This window comes from Sorex araneus, chromosome 8 (genome assembly GCF_027595985.1).
Source record: "Sorex araneus isolate mSorAra2 chromosome 8, mSorAra2.pri, whole genome shotgun sequence".
NCBI classification, from domain to species: Eukaryota; Metazoa; Chordata; class Mammalia; order Eulipotyphla; family Soricidae; genus Sorex; species Sorex araneus.
The window spans coordinates 8653380-8673318 of record NC_073309.1 but is presented as its reverse complement, the minus strand read 5'-3'; the positions used below and the strand labels follow the sequence as shown (position 1 = coordinate 8673318).

The 19939-nt window shown below is 54.8% G+C and overlaps 1 protein-coding gene across 1 annotated transcript in view; it reads left to right on the top strand.

Moving 5' to 3' along the window:
• The window catches only part of HYDIN (HYDIN axonemal central pair apparatus protein), a 273502-nt gene that overhangs the window by 246785 nt on the left and 6778 nt on the right, over nt 1–19939 (top strand). The window contains exons 68-84 of the mRNA XM_055145713.1: nt 1088–1185; nt 1837–2044; nt 2850–3062; nt 3662–3800; nt 4807–4972; nt 5842–5989; nt 6536–6743; nt 7260–7481; nt 9145–9314; nt 11033–11231; nt 11821–11979; nt 13091–13368; nt 13781–14000; nt 16360–16572; nt 17973–18136; nt 18467–18617; nt 19601–19831. Coding sequence (XP_055001688.1) covers nt 1088–1185; nt 1837–2044; nt 2850–3062; nt 3662–3800; nt 4807–4972; nt 5842–5989; nt 6536–6743; nt 7260–7481; nt 9145–9314; nt 11033–11231; nt 11821–11979; nt 13091–13368; nt 13781–14000; nt 16360–16572; nt 17973–18136; nt 18467–18617; nt 19601–19831 — 3187 coding nt within the window. The remainder of the gene's footprint in view (nt 1–1087; nt 1186–1836; nt 2045–2849; nt 3063–3661; nt 3801–4806; nt 4973–5841; nt 5990–6535; nt 6744–7259; nt 7482–9144; nt 9315–11032; nt 11232–11820; nt 11980–13090; nt 13369–13780; nt 14001–16359; nt 16573–17972; nt 18137–18466; nt 18618–19600; nt 19832–19939) is intronic.

Here is a 19939-nt window from a genome sequence, read left to right as displayed (position 1 = left end):
AAAAGGAAAAGGAAAAGAAAAGAAAATTCAAGCCATTGATGTTTCTACTTCGTAAAAAATTCATCAGTAACTTGTTCGGTTCATCTTGCATCTTCTGCACATTGTGTGTGCCCGGGGTTACTCCTGGCTGATGCTCAGGACTCGCTCCTGGCAGTGCTCAAGGGGATCATGCAATGCAGGGGCTGATTAAAACCCAAAAGCCAGCGGGCAGGGCACGAGAGCTGCTGACGGCCATCCCGGCCAGGGCAGCGGGCAGCGGGCACACGCCGTTCCCAGGCATAGTCGGAGTGTGCGGGCCGGGTGCGGCGCTGTCTCCACGCCTCCCCTGGCAGCGGGGGGCTGAGGTGGGGGAATCCCTGCTGTGGGCACCGCAGAGCGCACGGAGCCCTGCCCTTGTCCTGCCCACTCTCGCCTGAGCCAAGAACTCTTTCTAGAAACATCCGCTGTGCCTCTGAGAGGTCTCGGCTTCCCGAGAGTTGTCCAGCGGGGCAAGACCAGAGTCGTCAAGGCTTAGTCTGTGTCTCGGCCCCACGAAGGCATCATGGCCTTGGTCAGAGGGTCTCCAGCCCCGGGGATACCTGGGAAAGTGGTTGGATGGGGGCGTCTGGGGAACATACGCCTGCCCACAGCAAGGACCCCTTCGAAAGCGACTGCTTCCTGCTGGGGGGAATTCTCGGGGTCCCTGAGAGACTCGCTGGCTGCTCGCTGTGCCACTGTGGTGGGAGCGGGGACTCAGTCAGACACTCAGACGCTTGGGCTTTGCAGGACTCTGCACACATGTGCTGTGTTTGGAGGCATTCGTAAGTGTGCGGTTTCGGATAAGATCGCCTGCAACTCGCCTTTTGGGGTCAGAGAGATGGCGGGAGGAGCCGAGAGCTCACGCTCTGCATGCCGGAAGCCTGGCTTCAGCCCCCAGCACCGCACGGTTCCCCAGCACCAGCGGGCGTGCTCCCCCCCCTAAACAAAATAATAAAGCAAGCAAGGTTGCCTTCTAGAGGACTGTTTCAGGAAGAAACTGATGGGATGTGGGGCACCAGGGCGACCGTGTCCCCCGCAGCGTGCCTCAGAGCCGTCTCCTCTCCCACAGGATAGAACTGACCAACTCCGGGACTATCCAGCTGGAGTTCAGCTGGACCTGCGAGGAGGCCGGGAGGGTCGTCAGCTTCGCGATGCCCGAAAGCCAAGGTAAATGGGGTTCCCTCAGAGCAGGACGGAGGGACGGAGCCCCCCCTAGGCCCTGGAGAGCCAACTCAAGTGACTCAGGGGAAGCAGAGCCCAGGAGGGACACAGACACTGAGTCTGCGGCCACAGGCCACAGGTCACACTTCCCAGGACCTGGTGAAAGCCCCAGACACACCCCTCTGACCCCCCTCCGGGAAATGCAGAAATTAGTCAGATCTGCAGAGGCTGCCTGCCCTGGCGAGCCCCAAGACTGGGCAGCGACATTCCAGGCAACCAGAGCCCTTTGCAAGTTCACCCTCGAGGCTGCACCCACGCCCCAAAGCCCCCCATGATGAAACCCGACTTTAAGACGATTCCCCCCAGAATGGTGATCAAGGCCGTTAACCTGTGGCCCAGGACCCACCTGGTCAGTAGCACTGACACCTCGCCCACCGCCGGGAAGCGTGTTTCCACACATTGGTAGAGGTGTTCCAGGAGCCCCCTCTGAGCACAACCTGGCTCCTTAGAGGTGGTCCGGGCACCCTCTCGGAACACAGGCCCGGCTCCTTCATGGCCAAAGTCAAGCCTGGTTGCCCAGAGAGGGGGGCGCCCCGTCTACCGTGACACCCCTCTCTGGCACACGGAGGACGCTTCTCTGCTTCTGTCCACCAGCAGAGTCCACTCAGAAGCTCCAGCTGAGCCAGGGCACGCTGCGCACGGGCAGCACAGTGGACAGCACCATGGACCACTGGACGGAAACTTCCGTGCCCCCCTTCTCCGTGGAGCCCTCCTCAGGCGTGGTGCCTGTGGGCAAGACGCAGAAGCTCTTCGTGAAGTTCTCTCCTCTGGAGGTCGGGGACTTTGAGTACAATCTCTGCTGCCAGTAAGGAGCCGTGCGCCCGGGACGAGACTGGCCTCGGGGGTGGCTGCAGGGAGAGCCTCGTCTCTTGTGCTCTTCGTCATCCCTCTCGACCCTTCCCCGCCCACGGCGCCCTTCACGGAGGGAGCACTGCCTCATGTCCTGCTGTTTTTCCGTCCGAGACTGGGTTTCCTTTCCTGTGACATGCCACCAACGCCCCCCTGGTAGAGTCACTTCAGAGAGTGATGAGGATGTTCCAGTGGGGGCCTCGGATGCTGCCTGGCACACGGCAACCACGTGGACCAGAGGTGGCAGCAGAGGGGGGAGGGAGGATGGTCCCCAGTAGGCCAGGAACATGGAGGGCCCAACCCAGTGAGGGAAAAGCCTGTCCAATCTCTTCCTGCGACCAAAGTCCCTGAAAGGAAACTCACATCCTCTCCACTTTCTCCCAGGAGCTCAGCACCCTCTTTCGTTTGTTCAGGGATTTCTGGGCCATCTCTTCTATCCCACTGGCAGAAGCCCGGAGGGTTCCTCTCTGCTCCTTTCCTAGCTGGGGCAGCTCCCAGCCTCTGATGAGCAGAGAAAGAACCAGGGGGCAGCCTGCCCACGAGGTGCCCGTGCAAGCACTCATGCCCGGCACTGGGTTCACCACGCCCACCGGGTACCATGTGCTGGGCGAGGCTGGGCTGCTGCTGGCGACCGAGACAGTGGCAGCCCCTGCCCTGCGGGGCTCAGCTCCGAGCGGTCTCCCACTGTCTCTAGCCAGCTCGAGAGCAGCCATGGGTAGGCATGTCGTGGGACAGTCAACAAGCAGAACCTTCTCCCTCAGGATTCCCAACCTGCCTCCCGGGGAGCAAGGCCCCGTGGTGACGACGAGGGGGCGGAGCTGCATGCCCTACTGCCATTTTGACCTGAAGGACTCTGACTACATCAGCGGGCACCGGCGCGATGCAGACCTCCGTGGCCCAGGTGGTGGGCCCCTAGACCCGGCCACGCGGGTGATTGAGTTCACCAGCTTGGGCATCGGAGGGAAGAATCTGCAGTGAGTGGCACAGGGCAGCCCTGGTTGACTGTTCCACTTGGGTCCTCTCAAAGAGGAGGAACTCAGAGACCTGAGAAGCAGCCTCGACATCCTGGGGTGGCTCCACGAAGAAAGGGGTTTCGTCTCCTTAGTTTTGATTCAGTGTCTGGGTGGGCTGTGGGGGTGACACAACTTCTGGGCCAGAGAGACATACAGCAGCTAAGGTGCTTTGTTTGCATGCACCCAACCTGGGCTCAGTCCCCAGCACCACATTTGGTTTCCTGAGCCCCGCCAGGAGTAACCCCAGGGTGCAGAGCCTGGAGCAAGCCCTGAGCATCACTGGGAGTGGTCCAAAAACAAACAAAACCAAAACACAGGCCCCTGGCCTCCACCTTAGCCTCTGAGAGCCCTGGCAGGCACATACAGCCTTGCTGTTCCTGCTATTCCAGCCATCCGTTGGCCCCATGTGAGATCGGCTTTGGTTTTTACAGTCAGGAAGTGCCTGGCACAGTTTTGGGGCCCAGAGAGGGAACCCTGCAAGGAGGGGTGAGTCCCACAAGAGTCTTTCCTGGTTCTCCCCTCCCCCAATGCTTGTCTCTCTCTCCGTCCCCCTTGTTCAGGAGCTTTACGATCCTGAACCCAACCAGTAGCACCTACTCCTTCTCCTGGGTCTCGGAAGAGACAGAGAGTCTCCAGAACCCTCCGACCTTCACCTGCCTCACCGAGAAGGGCATCGTCTACCCAGAGAAAAAGGCTGAGGTGCGTGTGGACAAGGAGCCGGGGACTGGGGTCAGCTATTCCCACCCTCTCCACAGAAGGAGAGTCAGGGATGGAGTTGGAAGCTGTGGCCACAAACAGTCCTTCTCGACTGGCCGCCACCTATGTCGGGGGACTGTAAGGAGTTAAGGAAAACTGAGATGACTGGAGCAGGGAAGGACAGTGGGCTGCCCAGGCAGTAACCTGAAGTCAAGAGCTGTTCTTGTTTAGGGGACTGACCAACAGAAGGATGCAGAGGGATTTTCACTTGGTCAGCCCAGAAGAGCAAATCAAAAAAGTAGAATCATGTCCTACTGCTTAGTCCAGTGCATAGGCCAGGGGCCCGGCCTGAGGAGAGGAGCAGGCTGACCAGAAGATATGCATGGGCCCCATGTCCCCCCAAGTTCTATAGAGAAGCTCGGGGGCAGGAATGAGGTTAGGAAGTAGAAAGGTCACCCATGTGAAGGTGGTGGACCCAGGGGACCGAGTAAGGAAGTGGGTCTCGGACATCCAACCCCACACAGACAGGCGAGCCCATAGTTGTCCGTCTGCTGGGGCTTTTCAGAAAATTCTAGAATTTTCAATTTCCGTCTGAGTCTGTCCATCTTGACATGCCCTCTAAAGATGGTGTAAACGTGACTGAGGGCAGTGGCTGGGATGAGGTAGATGCCTTCCCAGGAGGGCAGCCCTGGGCAGAGCAAACAGACCGACGGTAGTCAGCTGGAAATGCTGATGGGGGAAGGCTCTGTTTGATTGTCCCACTCACCTGCCCATCAGCGGCTGCTCCTGATTGGTGGAGATAGTCAAAGACCACCCGGCACTGAGCCCCTCGGGCACAGGCTGCTGCCGTCTTGGTCACTAGCAGCAGCCCAGCACCTTGCCCAGCAGATGGTACCTGGTGGGCATGATGAAAAGTGCCAGAAATCCTCCAACAAATGGAAGAGGCTGCTGGGCTCCTGGGGAAAAGGCCGACCAGCTCTGACCCCACTGCGCCAATCTGTCTCCGCAGATCATCTTCCAGTTCACGCCGACCCATCTGGACATCACAGAAGCCTTCTGGACCTTCTTAATCCCCGAACACAACATCTCCGTCCCGTTCCTGCTGGTCGGCAAAGCCTCCGAGCCGCTCCTCAGCCTGAACAAGGCCCACCTCAACTTTAGCAGCCTCCTCATTGGTAGGAAGGCGCTGGCTGTGCAGTGTGGGTGACGGCGGGTGGCAGCACTGGGCAGGGCGTGGCCCGCTCCAGCCACACACTTCCAGGGGGGCCCGTGTCCTGCATCTCTTCTGCAGCCCACCTGCCGCAGGACACTTGCCTCTCAGTCTCACTCGCCCGCTGTCTTCTTGCCCCATACACACACAAAGGGGAGCCTGGGTCCCTCTCAAAGGAGGCTGTCTCTGTCCAGGCTGGGCTGGCCGGGTTCATTCCGGAGTGTCCAGTCCACCCCTCCTTCCAGGGCCCCCAGACTCTGGGCCATGTGGGTTTACTCCTGGGCCCAGGCCTTGACTCGGTTCTCTGCTGCCCTTTCCCATAGGTCTCCTGTTTAACAAACCATTAAAGCCAACTAGGTTCAAATCAGGGATTGGGCAGGGAACCTCATTATCCATCACCGTCGTTATTGACTACTTAGAGAATTCAGCAAATAGAACTTCACAAAATTAAATCATGGATACAAACTTTGGTAGAGAGATGGAGGGGAGAGAGAGAGAGAGAGAGAGAGAGAGAGAGAGAGAGAGAAAGAGAGAGAGAGAGAGAGATCCCTCTCATTCCTCTGTTGCTAGTGACTTTAAGCACCAAGAAACCTCAAGAGGCTTCAGAGCAAAGCCAAGCCAGCAGCTGGAATCATCAAGTAGGCATGAAGCGATTGTTTCCATAACAATAAATTCCTAGAAACAGACCTTCCCCCACAAAGAAGTCCTGTTCAGTATTAGCAGGACCTGTGCATAGCTGAGCATGAGCAGAGCAGGAAAATCCCAGGGCTGGCCAGAAGGAACCCATAAGTAAGCTCTCGGGACTGCCCCTGACCCCGGCGGCATCCCCCACAGGCAGGGAAGCCAGGGAGACGGTGAAGATCATCAACCAGGAGGACGAGGCCTTCTATTTTGCCTTCGTGGACAACTCCCGGTTTTCGGAGGGACACAGCAACTGCCTGATTGTGTCCCCCATGGAGGGCTGGGTTCCCCCAAAGTCCAGGTACAGGAAAAGGAAGGGGGGCAGGGGTGGGAGGGGTCACCAGACCATGGTGGAGGTGGGTGGGCACCCTGGTGGTGGGCGTGGTGCTGGAATTTTTATATATGAAACCATACCAAGATCAGTTTTGTTAACCCTGTTGCCTAAAATAAAATGTCAACATAATAATTTTTTAAAGAAAAAGGATTTTTTTATTTTTTATTTTTCTTTAATTTTTAAAGAAAAAGTGGAACAAAAATCCCAGTGCCCCATTCACAAAGCTACCTCCCACTCTCCAGCTTAAATAATAACAGTTCCAATGCCCACCGTCTGCCCAGGTAACTGGGGAGACCTGAGAATCTCAACCCTGCCCTCAGTCTTCCCTCCCAGGCTGACACTTCTTCCCTGAAGCCTGCTGCATCCTTGAGGAGGGGCTGGGCTGGCCCGGCCCGGGAGGTCTAGAAAAGGCGTCATCATTGGGCATTTCGGGGGCCTTCCCCCGAGGCGTACCTGCCCCCCTCCCACCAGGTCAGAGTCTTCTGCCCCTCCCCTCTCTTCTCCTCCCACCAGGGTCCCCATTGATATTTTCTTCACACCGAAGCTGGAAGGAGAAGTGAACTTTAATCTGACCTGCAACGTGAAGAAGAAAGCCAACCCTCTGACCTTGAATGTGAAGGCCGAGGGCTACGCCATGAATGCGGAGGTCAAGTTCAAGGACAGATCCAGCACCAGCACCATCCTGACTCCCGCCCAGACCAACACAGTCAACCTGTACGAGGTGAGAGCTTGCCGGGGCGGCCTCGAGCTCTTGGCCTGGCCCAGGCAGGACAGACAAACGAACGTCCCTGTGCTTCTGACTCAGAGAGGGCGGGAGGGCGGCAAAGCACAGGCAGGCCACGAGCAGCTCCATCCTGAATGCACAGAGCTGGGAGGTTTGGGTTTTCATTTTCAGGGTGTGGAGAGACTGTGGGGGAGGGGAGGAATGTTTGCATTTAAAGGGGTCCAGGAAGGATGTTCACCTGCTGGTGGAGATCTGAGCGGTAAATACCACTGTGGTCTGCAGGTGCGGGTGGGGGATCCCAATACTTAGTGGCTCTAGTTGGAATCTCCGGCCACATGAAGCTAAAGGCGACTTCGACCCACCAGGCCAGCATCGTTGGCCATCCTTATCTCCCCAAAACTATTTTTGCCCCAACATATTACAGGTCTCGAGCCCCGAGAATAAAGCCTTGGCTTGCCGTGGTTGGTTCATCCATCCGTTCGTGCCCCTTACCGCCCTGTCTTGATGCCTCAGGTGGAGCTGAATGAGTTCGTCCAGTACGAATTCAGCTTTCTCAACATGGGGAAGTTCAGCTTTAGCTACCAGGCAGAGCTGAGTGGCCCGAAAACTCTGCTGCAGTACTTGGAGTTTGCCCCGGTAGAGGGCAGCGTGGATGCCGGCCAGAGCATGACTGCGACCCTGTCCTTCAAGCCGCTGAAGAAGTGTGTCCTCAAGAACCTGGAACTCAAACTCAAGGTGAGACCTTTGTCTGGCAGGTAGCACAGGTCACTGCAGAAAGTGCCCGCCGGGAACACCTCATGGTGTCTGTGCCTCATCTTCTCTCCGTGCCAGACCCTCCGAGGGAATGCTGGCGCTGAGGGAGGTCTGCAGCCGCTAGTGTGGAGGCCTCGTCTGTTGCGCCAGGGGGACAGTTGTAGGGGTTAAGGTCGTTTGCCTTGCATGCAGCCGACCCCAACTCTGTCCTCCCTAGCTCAGCTGCAATAGCCCCAAGAACCACTGAGTGTGGCCCCAAAACCACCAAAAAAAAAAATATTAAGGCCTCGTCCATGGTGGAGGGGCCTGGTGGTAAGTCTCGGTGCAAATGCATGAACATTGCATGGGCTAGAATATCTTATAATCATTTTTTAATAAAAGAGATGAACTGGAAGGAGTGAGGGGAATATAGAGAAAATGAATTTTCTAAGATAAGTTACTGAATGAAAAACCAAGGACTCATGGTGTTAGCCAGAATGACAGAGAAAGATCTTGAAAAACCTGCTCTTCTACCACAAGAATACTAAAGTAAACTACTACAAATTGTTTCTCTCTCTTTTTTTTTTTAAGAACTTCTGCAATTAACCCACATATCGCAGTAACGCTGGGAGCATTTCTTCATGAGCATGGTGGGATGAGACTGGCTCTGGGACTCGAGCCCTGCAGTACCTGTCAGCAGTGGCTCTGCCAAGAAACATACAGAGTGACTCCAAGCCAGGCGGGGGGACCCACTGCTGGAGTGGCCATATTGTGTTACTTTAATCTCCCAATTTCCAGTTTAAAACCATGAGGTGGACAGGGCTGGAGCGATAGCACAGCGGGTAGGGCGTTTACCTTGCACACGGCCGACCCGGGTTCGATTCCCAGCATCTCATATGGTCCCCTGAGCACCACCAGGGATAATTCCTAAGTGCAGAGCCAGAAGTAACCCCTGTGCAGAGCCAGGTGTGACCCAAAAAGAAAAAAAAAAAACCATGAGGCGGAGCCGGAGCTGTAGTCCAGCATGTAGGGTGCTTGCTTTGCAACGTGGCCACCCCGTATGGTCCCCCAAGCCTGCCATGAGTGATCCCTGAGCACAGAGCCAAGAATAAGCCCTGAGCACCACCAGATGGGATCCAAAAGCTACAACTAGAAAAATAATGTCAAAAAATAAAAAAGTATAACCCATGAGGCCTAGAAAGAAACGAGAGTGTGTTGGTACATACTGGGGAGCAGCCAATGGACACCATCCCCGATAAAGCTCAGCTGTTGGACGTACTTGACGGAGCCTTGAACTCGACTATTTAAAACAGACTCGGAGCAGAGGAAAGCCCGTGAACATGCAGGTGGAGCAGTGGAGATGATCAGTGTGTCCCTCTCCCTGTCTGCATCTTGGTTCTGCGGGCTGAGACCAAGGGTTTGAGGCTTGTTGGTTCAGTCTGTCCCCTTGCTCAACTTCTCCAGGTCCCCCTGAGCAAGACCATCCAATATTCACATTTCTTCTTCCAGTGTGTGTCATTCAGCATAATCCCCCTCTGGCTGCAAGATGCCTTCGCTTCCTTGGCTGAGTCGTATTTCCTTGCACCTGGAGACCGCGTCGACCTTGTCCATGCTTTGTTGTTCTCCTTTTACTCACGAAGCCCCACCCCGTGTTCCCTCCCCGCAGATCAGCCATGGGCCGACATTCGTGTGTAGCATCATAGGCTCTGTCGTGGTCCCCGCCATCCATTTCTCCTTCACCAGCTACAACTTTGGCACCTGCTTCATCTACCAGGCAGGCATGCCCCCCTACAAACAAAACCTGATTATCTCCAACAAGGACGAAACTGCCATGAGGTAAGCAGTTCTCCCCCGAGCTGCCAGATGGTTCTGCAGCAACTTGTGAACCCTGGAAACCCCACACGGGTGACATGTTGCCAACACAGAAAAGAGAGATTCTAGGGACAAGTCAGGCATAGGTGGGCAGGAATCCCCAGTAGGCCCTACCCCATCGCTAATACTGACCTGGCCCCAGGCTACCCACTGAACACCTTCCCCCACCAGATGACCCCATGAGAGGTTGGTGGCTTATTCCCCCTGTGACAGATGTGGACACTGAGGTTTGGAGAGTTCAAAAGTGAATTTCTTGGGCTGACCCTCTTGCAATGAGGCCATTGGTCTGTACTGCGCCTAAGCGTGGTCTCTGCACATCCCTGTATGGAATGTTCCAGTCGGGAATTCTGGGCTCTATTCCAGCTGATGCAACAGAATCTTTGGATGCTGGTCTGGAGCACTGTTGCCTGGTCAGAGTCTGGAGATCAAGGCTGGGAGATGACTCCACAGGCGGGAGTGCAGGCTTGGCATGCAGGAACCCCACATTCAATCACCAGCGCCACATGGTGCCCAGGAGTGACCCCACTATCCCCCAAACAAAGGAGTCACAGCACTTTGTTCTGTGTTTAAAATGTTACTCAGGGGCCGGAGCGATAGCACGGCGGGTAGGGCGTTTGCCTTGCACGCGGCCGACCCGGGTTCGATCCCCGGCATCCCATATGGTCCCCCAAGCACTGCCAGGAGCAATTCCTGAGTGCAAAGCCAGGAGTAACCCCTGAGCATCGCTGGGTGTGACCCAAAAAGCAATAAATAAATAAATAAAATGTTACTCAGTTACACTGGCCCTAGAAGGCAGCACACAGTTATGGGGAGGTGCTGGGCACCCAAGATGAGGCTAGTACTTCTGAAGAAATCATTTTATTTCATTTAATTTTGATTAAATAAGTATCACATGCTAGTGGGTACCATATTAGACAACCCATTCAGATCCCAGCTCTTCTCTCCCTTTGAGACCTCGGCACATTGGTGAAAATCTCGGCCTGTGTCCTATGTGAAGTGGAAAACAAGAGTCCCCTCCCGGTAGCACTCCGGGGGGGTCACGATCCAGCAGGTATTGGAGAGAGGGGTGACCTCCTGCCCACAGCAAGTAGGGTGTACTTGATCTCTGGAAATTCCTAGCTGAGCAATTAATAATGATAATAATAACAACAGCAACAGCAGCTCTCTGGAACATGTCCTCTAGCTCCTCGTGACTGTCAGCCTGTGTCATCGCATTTACTGCTCCCAACAGCCTAACGTGTCGGTTCTCACCACCCTCGTCTTACGGTCATGGAGCCAGAGGCCCAAGGGGGTGGGCTCAGTAACTGCCGCATCACCTGACTTAGTGACAGAGCCCAGACCTCAGCTCCAGAGCACGCCCTCCCCTCACACTGTTTAGCCAGCCAGTTGCCTGGGAAACCTTCCCCCTCGTGATGGTGGGCCCAACCCTGAGCCACACTATCCCGAGAGAAAAGTCAGACGCGGCAAAGTGAGCAGAGGGTCAGCCCAGGAAGTGCCCGGCAGAGAGGCTGAAGCGGAGGTCCCTTCCTGCGCTTAAACTCTGAGGTCCAAGGCCAGCAGAGCAGGAGGCCCCTCGTGCCCAGCTCCCAGAGCCCCTGACCGTGCGTCTGTCCGTCCGTCCGTCCGTCCCTCTGCCAGGCTGCCTTTCAGAGCGTAGAAATCATCTCCCGGTTTTCCCCCAGCATCGACTGCTTGTACACCAACACCAGCCACCTCGAGGTGAACTTCCACCGGGACGTGATCAAGCCGGGCAAGACGCTGGAGATCCCCATCACCTTCTACCCGCGAGACAGCGTCGCTTACCGGGAGACCCTCCCCTTTGAGATCAACGGGCTCTCCCAGCAGCTCGTGGAGATCAGAGGGAGAGGAACCGAGCTGAAAGTGAGGCGTCGGGATCCCCCAAACCGAGTTGAGGGGGAGACATTGGGGGTCCCCCAAACTGAGCTGAAGGGGCGACACTCAGGGAGGTGCCCCACTCTCACCCTTCCCAACCCCCTTCCCACCGGTGCTTCAGATGAGGACTTCAGGGCACTTTCACTCCTTCCGCCCACAGCCACGCCCTCACTCCTGTCCCCAAGCCTGACCTCTGGCCTCTTCCAACGCCTCTCCAGAAACACACGTGTGCCTGGGTCCCTATGCTGGCCTCCTTCCACTCACCTGGGAATGGACCCTGACCCCTCCCGACTCAGCTCCTCTGACCTCCCCAGCTCCATGCCCTGGGCCAAGAGTGCCCCACGGCGGCCTCCTTCCCTAACCCACCCTGCTCAGACCCACCCCCAGTCCCTGCCCCTCTGTTGCCATCCCTGGAAGCCCCCCAGTCCGCTGGGTCCAGGATGTGTGCGTACTCTGAGCACCCCCATGCGGATGATGTCCCCATAATGGGGACATCCAGCCAGTGGCCAGACCCCGAGTTTGTCCCCTCATTGACTCACGAGCAAACCTTCTCCCCATTCTCTTCCCAATCCCGCAGATCACAGTCTCAGACCCCCCCAACCGAGTGGTGAAGCTGGGCGCCGTCCACCCCGGGCAGGTCGTGAAGAAGGTGGTGTCCATCCTGAACAGCAGCCTGGCCCCGGTCACCTTCAACTGCTCCCTCATGTTCTCCACCCCCGAGCTCCAGGAATCCAAGGTGCGGGTGTGGTGACCCCGCCGTCACATTGACGGGCCCCGAGTGTGCCACACCCTCCTCAGAACATCCCATGTGTGCCACTGACCACCTAAGGGGACAGCCGCTCAAGGTCATTGTCCTCCTCCTGACTGATGCACGGGAAGGAACCCGCTGTGTGAGCCTCGGGGAGCCCTGGCAGATGGGAGCGGGAGGGTCCCCGGGGTCCCCTCGAGAAAGCGCGATGTGACTCTGTGCGGCTGGAGCGGCGTGGCCCAGGTGGGAATGTGAGAAAACATGGCTGTGCGAAGCCGAAGGAGAGACCCAGTGGGTGTCGCATCCTGACAGCCCACCCCCATTTGCCCCTGCAGAGAGAGGGCTTCCCTCTGCTTCTCCATCCCAGCTAAAGTCCTCGCTCCTGGTGGCTCCTGGCCCGATAGTTTGTCCAACCAATTTGACCTTTTTACTGTTTGTTTGGGGGCCACTCCTGGCTCTGCGCTCAAGAATTACTCCTGAGGGTGCCGAGGGAACCGTGTGGGATACTGGGGATTGAACCCGGGTTGGCTGTGTGCAAGGCGAGCACCCTTCCTGCTATTCGCTCTCTCCAGCCCCCCAATGTAACCTATTCAGGCCAAGCACCGGGACCCTGGGGGGGGGACCACCCTGTGGTCACGCCCATGTGGCTACGATGAGAAAGCACCACAGTCACTTTTCTGCTGCAGTTTCTCAACCCGGGTCCCTGTTCCCGAGCCTCTGGCCCTGCAGGGGTAGCGGTGGAGGTGCTCAGTTCCCAGGGTCCTGAAAGCTGCTTCTGATCCGATATTCACCAGAGCCTCCCGCTGCCACGCCTCGCTCCAGCCCTCAGCTCTTTCCAGCCCACCCAGGGCACTTTCCTGAGCTCTGCCTGGAAGGAGCCTGGACTCTCGTCTCCGCCAGCACAGTGCCCAGGGCCAGGCCGCACCCTGGAAATCTGCAGATGGGTTTTTAGGGGCTGGACTGACACCGGGCCAGCCCCCAGCCTGGAGGAAGTCCTGGGTCATCTAAGTAACTTACCGTGAGAGAGAACCCACGGAAGATCTGCCCCCCACCCCACGCCCCCGTCCTCAGAAGTGGCTTGTCCTTGTTCTTTGCCCAGGTCATAAGCCTGGACCCCTTCCACAACCTCACCCTGAAGCCCAGAGAAGTGAGGAAGCTGCAAGTCACCTTCGCCCCGAAGAAGCGCGTCCCCGCCTTCTCGGAGGAGGTGTTCATGGAGTGCCTGGGGCTCCTGCGCCCCCTCTTCCTGATCAGCGGCTGCTGCCAGGCCCTGGAGATCTCCCTGGACCAGGACCATCTTTCTTTCGGGCCCGTCGTGTGTCAGACCCAGGCCACGCGGCGCATCCTCCTGCAAAACACTGGAGACCTGGGCGCTAGGTGGGCAAAGGTGCCCCTGCCTCCAAGCACGCCCGGCCAATGCCCTGGGCCCAGGTCCCCTTGGGTTTCACAAGCCAAGCCCCTTTGCCCAGCCTCCTAAGCTTCCCCACAGGTCTCTCACACTGCGCTGCTCGCGGCAGGAGCTGACTCAGCTTACCCAGGAGTGACCTTGGCCCTTGGTCCCACCCACCTCTGTTGCCTCGAGATCTTCTCCTCACTGGGTCCAGGGAATACACACAGATGAAGCTCCCAGCTGAAAGTGAAGACAATTTCCCGTTCTCAGCAATGCGGACCCCTTCCCGCCCCCCCTTCCCTGTGTGCATGCGCATACACACATACACACACACACACACACACACACACACACAATGTTAATAGACCAGTTTCCTGCTTTTCATTTGTCTTGGAAAAGGTTTAGATGGGACGTCAAGAGATTTGAGCCCCACTTCTCCATCACCCCGGAAGAAGGCTACATCACCGCGGGCACAGATGTCTCTCTGGAAGTGACCTACCACCCCACGGAGGTGGGCAAGGAGAGTCTCTGCAAACAGCTGCTCTGCTACATCCAGGGCTCCAGTCCTCTGAGCCTGACCCTGTCTGGAATATGTGTGGGACTACCTGCAGCCAAAGAGGTCAGTGGGTGCTGCTGAGGAACAGGGCGAGGCCCCCACAGTGGCCTCTGCTGGACCTTTTATGAACAAGTGACTCTGTTCAGTCCTTACCTCAGAGCCACCTGGACTATATAGACCTACTCCTTCCTGCCACGGGGCCTTTGCTCATGCTGTCCTCACTGAAGGAATAATCACTTTCCCTTCTCATTTCATTTATTCCTCCTCACTCTCCTGCAACCAGCTCAAGCATTAACTTCTCAGCCAAGGTAGCATTCATCTCTCTGGCTAGACAGAAGTCTGTCCTGAGCAGTGTGTGAAGTGTGAATTCCTTCCTCTTCCTCTCTGGTGTAGGCCCTGTCCCCAGAGCCCTAAGAAAGGTGTGTTGGTTGTTTTTCCAACAACATGCTTATGATAAAATGACGCCTATTCTTCTTCCTCTTGGTTTTGTGATTTTGATTTCTGTTCAGATGTGACACAAGAACTAGGAAAATAGTACAGGGGTTAAGGCACTTGCCTTGTTTACAAACCGACTAGAATTTTATCCCCAGCACCCCATAGGGTCCCCGACCACCAACAGAAGTGATCCCTGAGTGTGGAGCCAGAAGTAAGCCCTGAGTATAGCCAGGTGTGGCCCAAAAAATTTTTTTAAATGTGATGCAAATAGAATCAGACATTTTTTCCTGAGCATGATTGATATGTTTTAGCAAGAACATGTTCTCATTGTCTTAGCAAATGCCTAGGGATGGAATGTCTGGATTATAGGGTAGGTGTGTTTACCTTTCTAGTAAGATTGTTATTGTTGCCACGATGCCAGGGATCATACCCAGGTGCCCACATATGGAAGGCATGTGCTTGGGGATAAAGCAATAATACAGCAGGGTAGGGTGTTTGCCTTGCAAGTGGCAGGCCCAGATTCCATCCCCGGCACCACATATGGTCCCCTGAGCCCAGCCCAGTGATCCCTGAGTGCAGAGCACCGCCAGGTGTGGCCCAAACTCTTAAGAAAGAAAATGAAAAGAAAAAGAAAGACATGAGCTACCACTCACATACTCAGCCCAGCTTACCTTTTGAAGAACTTAACATTTTCCCAAACTTGTGCCATTTCACTTTTCCACCAGCAACATCTAACATTCATGCTCACCAACACTTGATATGGCAGGTTGTTTTGATTTGTTTTAATCTTAGCCATTCTAATACATAATAGTTATATCTATTGTGGTTTTTCATTTAATACCTTATGTTGTAAAGTGTCTTTTCAGGTACTTACTTGCCATCTATGTCTCTTCTTTATTGAAGGGTCAGTTGAAATCTATCTACGTTAAAGGCACAAGTTTGAATTTAGATCTTTGACCTGTTTAAAGTTATCCTTTGTAGTGAAAGTTATGAACCAAAATTGATTAGATTTTTGTACAGAGATCCAATAGTTCCAGCACCATTTGTTGAAAAACATGATCATCTCTCCACTGAATTGCCTTTGCACTTTCCTTTAAGAAACCAATAGCTCATACATAGATATATCTATTGCTGAAGTCTTATTTTAGTCATTAATCTATTTAACTCTTTTCTTACTGATATCACACTATCCACATTATTAAATCCAATGCCCAGCTCCCTCCCTCCCCCAAAACACACATACTACACTTGCACCTCATCTTATTTGATCTTTCAGTAGTGTCTGACACCTTAAGCAAGTCCCTCCCCCCTCCATCCACTTTCATCACGTGATTTCCGGAAGGCTGCCCTCCCTGGTCACATGCTGCTGCTTTCCCTCACCTTTTCCGGGGCTTTATTGTGGAGGGTGCCAGTCAGAAACTAGTCTTTAGCTTTCTTCTTTTCTCAAAATGCAGTTAACCTTTTGAGGATCTCACCCAGTTTCTCGGCCTTTAAAATTTTTGCTAGTATACTGGGATTCTTGGTGGTGGAATATGAGCACTGGTGAAGGGATGGGTATTCGAGCATTGTATAACTGAGATTTAAACCTGAAAACTTTGTAACTTTGTAACTTTCCACAATAAAAAATTAAAAATAAAAAAAAAAAAAATAAAATAAAATAAAATTTTTGCTAGACTGAGACCAGAGAGATGGTACAGGAGGTCAGACATTTGCCGACCCCAGTTTGATCCCGGGCACTAGACCACTAGGGGTCACTGTGAGCACAGAGCCAGGAATAACCCCTGTGCTCTGCCAGGTGTGACTCAACACACACACACACACACACACACACACACACACACACACACACACACACCACACAGCACCCCCAGCAGCTGCAGCCAAATTACTGTATGCACCACACCAGAACTTGCCTCTGCCTCCAGCCTGAGCCCTTCCCTTACCCAGGCACGTGCCCTGACCCTTGGGCACTGTCATTTTCTTGCAGGTGGTGAATTTCACCTGCCAGGTACGCTCCAAGCACACACAGACCATCCTGCTTTCCAACCGGACCAACAAGACCTGGAACCTGCACCCCATCTTTGAAGGCGAGCACTGGGAGGGGCCCGAGTTCATCACTCTGGAGCCGCATCAGCAAAATAAGCCCTATGAGATTACCTACAAGCCCCGCACTATGAACGTGGAGAACCGCAAACATCAGGTAGGCCAGGTGCCTGCCCCCCGCCACCCCCCCCCCCCGCTTCTGGTTTTCCAGAATGCTCCAAGGGCAGAGTGCTCCAAGGACAGAAGCACAGGGCAGAAATCAGGAGAAAGATTGGGGTGGGGGGTTAGGGGGTGCGAACACTACTGGAACAGAGGAGACCCCCCCCCACATACACACACACACGCTGGAACAACAGACTCACACTCATAGCCCATCCGAAGCTGCCTCATCCAGGCACTCATCTGAAACAATCCGGATGAAGCAGCTGCCCAGCATAGCTGAACTGCAGAGACTCCAATCTTCCATCCACTTCCCCAGCCACTGTGCCGTTCCTCTCCTCTTCCCAACCTCCTCTGCCTCCGCTGCCCAGGCCGGCTCGCGTCTGCCTGTTTATCTGCTGCTCACAGCCTTTCACTTCATTCGGCCTCCCGGTGGTCTTCCTGAGCGCCATGCTGACCGGACTGTGACAGCCTCCCTGCTTGCTGAATGTCAGCCTGTCACACGGGGTTCTCAGGGGCACGTGCATGAGGAGCTTCTATAATGCCCAGGGGAGACTCCTGGTTCAGATGTACACACACCTCACAGGCTCATACACTCATGTTCATACACACACACACACACACACACCCCTCACAAGCTCACACACTCATTTTCATACACACACTCACATACACCCCTCACAAGCTAACACACTCATATTCATAAACACACACTTGCACATACACACCTCCCGCTCAGACACACACTAATGCTCATGCACACACTCTTGCATACATACACACTCATACACCCACACTTCACATGATCATACACAAACACTCGCACACACTCATGCTCATATACTCACACATAAACACATACACTCACACACACCTCACATGCTTATACACACTAGCACACACTCATACACACACTCCTACACACATACTAACATACTCAGATGCTCACATACTTCACACACATATACCTCATACATACTCATACTACCTAACACACTCATGCACATACACTCATATACATGCTCAGATAACATACACACTTGTACACACATCACACACTCACACATATGCTCTCACACTTGCACATACACTCACTCACACACTCATACACACTAAGACACATGTACACTCACATAGACACTCATACATTAGCACACACATACACACTCATATACTCTTGCACACACTCATAGTTGCACAGACACTCATACACACTTGCATGCACTCACACACTCATGCACACACAAAGTCATTCATGCGCGCACAGAGATTTTGGTAACTCCACACGGTTTCCTGAGCTCTCGCACCTGCTGCTCTGCAGCGTCTGCACCGGCCCCGCGGCACCTCCAGACGGTGGGTGCAGGAAGGGCTTCTGAGCCCACTGCTGCTTCTCCGCAGGGCAGCCTCTTCTTCCCGCTCCCGGATGGCACCGGTTGGCTCTACGCGCTGCATGGGACCTCCGAGCAGCCCAAGGCCGTGGCCAATGTCTACCGCGAGGTGCCCTGCAAGACGCCCTACACTGAGCTCCTGTCCATCAGCAACTGGCTCAACAAGCCTCAGAGGTGAGGGGTGGGGACAGCAGAAGGAGGACACACAATCATGCGCGCGCGCGCGCACACACACACACACACACACACACACACACACACACACACACCATCAGCGCCTCGAGGGGAAATTGGGAGGCAGGGGAGCTCCCAGTGAGAGACGGTTTGGTGACATGCGTGGGCTTGGCTGGCCACTGAGTCTTCAGAGTTTCCCCCGCTCAGCACAGTGGATGCTGGGAACGTGTCAATCCTGAGAAACGTGCTTGTTGCATCCGGGCACAAAGAGCCTTTGCCTTCCCTCCCAACCTCCCATTCGCTCCATCCTCTCTCCTTGTGCTCCCACAGATTCCGTGTGATCGTAGAAATGGTGAAACCAGAGAAGGCCGACCTCAGCGTCACCCTCAAGGGCCTTGACTACATTGACGTGCAGGCCGGGGCTAAGAAGGACTATAAGCTGAACTTCTACTCCTACAAGGAAGGCCTGTACTCCGCAAAGGTGACCTGAAACTGTGGCAGTCTGGCTGGGAGCTGACCACCTGCTCTTAGGGGATAGAGACATCCTCTGATGGCCAGCTCCTCCTTGTCCCGGTGGGCTGACCACTGGCCATTCAGGGTTGCCAGCCCTTTGCAGATGAGACTGACCTGCAGGGCCAGCCAAGGCTTCAAGGCAGCAATATGCTGAAAACCCTTATGTGGCAGATCACACCAGACTGGCCAGCACCAGGTCACTGTGCAAATCAAAGTTCCATTCTCTGATATGTCCACCTTGGACTGAGCATGCACCATCCAGCAGGCACACAAACTGGGTTGTTCACCTCAAGCTTCTCTTCTGATTCATTCATTTGTTCAGGAATCCCCTGTGAGCAAATAGGCCACAAAACTGCTTAATGCTATCACACCTCAGCGTCCACAGCTAGGGTCAGTTCTCAAGGAATACACAGTCTAGTGAAGGGAGAGGGACAGAACTCAGATAATTACACTACTGGGGCCAGAGAGATGGCACAGCAGGTAAGGTGATTGTCTTGCACGCAGCCAATCCAGGTTCAATATTCAGCATCCCATATGGTTCCCCAAGCCACCAGGAGTGATCCCTGAATGCAGATCCAGAGTAAGCCCTGAACACCACCATCTGTGGCCCAGAAACAAAAACAAAAAATTAAAAGAATAGGGTCTAGAGTTATAGTACAGCAGTAGATCCCCCGAGCACCACCAGGAGTAATTCCTGAGTGCAGAGCCATGAGTAACCCCTGAGCAATGCTGGGTATCACCTAAATAGCAAAAGTAAATCAATAAATACAGCTAAGAAGACAGTAGGGAAAATAAAATATACCCCAAATGCTTATATATTGATCCAAACTAATGTAGGACGGTGGCGTTCAGACATGTGGTGGGGGAAGGGGTGGTCCCTCTCTCTTGGTTCAGGCCCCTGGGCTGAGCTAGAGGACCCCAGCGAGCCCCCTGTGATGGCCTGCCCCCCAGGTGATCTTCCGGAATGAGCAGACCTCTGAGTACTTATTCTACACCGTGAGCTTCAAGGCCATCCCATCGGGCGTCATCAGGACCATCGAGATGGTGAGCCCGGTCCGCCAGAGCACCTCGGCCTCCATCAAGCTGGAGAACCCACTGCCCTACTCGGTGACCTTCTCTGTGGACTGCAGGCTGCCCGACGTGAGCCTGCCCTCCCAGTTCACCATGCCCGGCAACTCCGAGGTACGGGCCCAGCCAGGGCCGCCCCGTCTCCCCGCGCTGACGCCGAGCTGGGGCTCCGCTCGTTTCTCATGTTGGCTTTGAAGGAGTTTGCTCGTTTCTCTTAGGTGT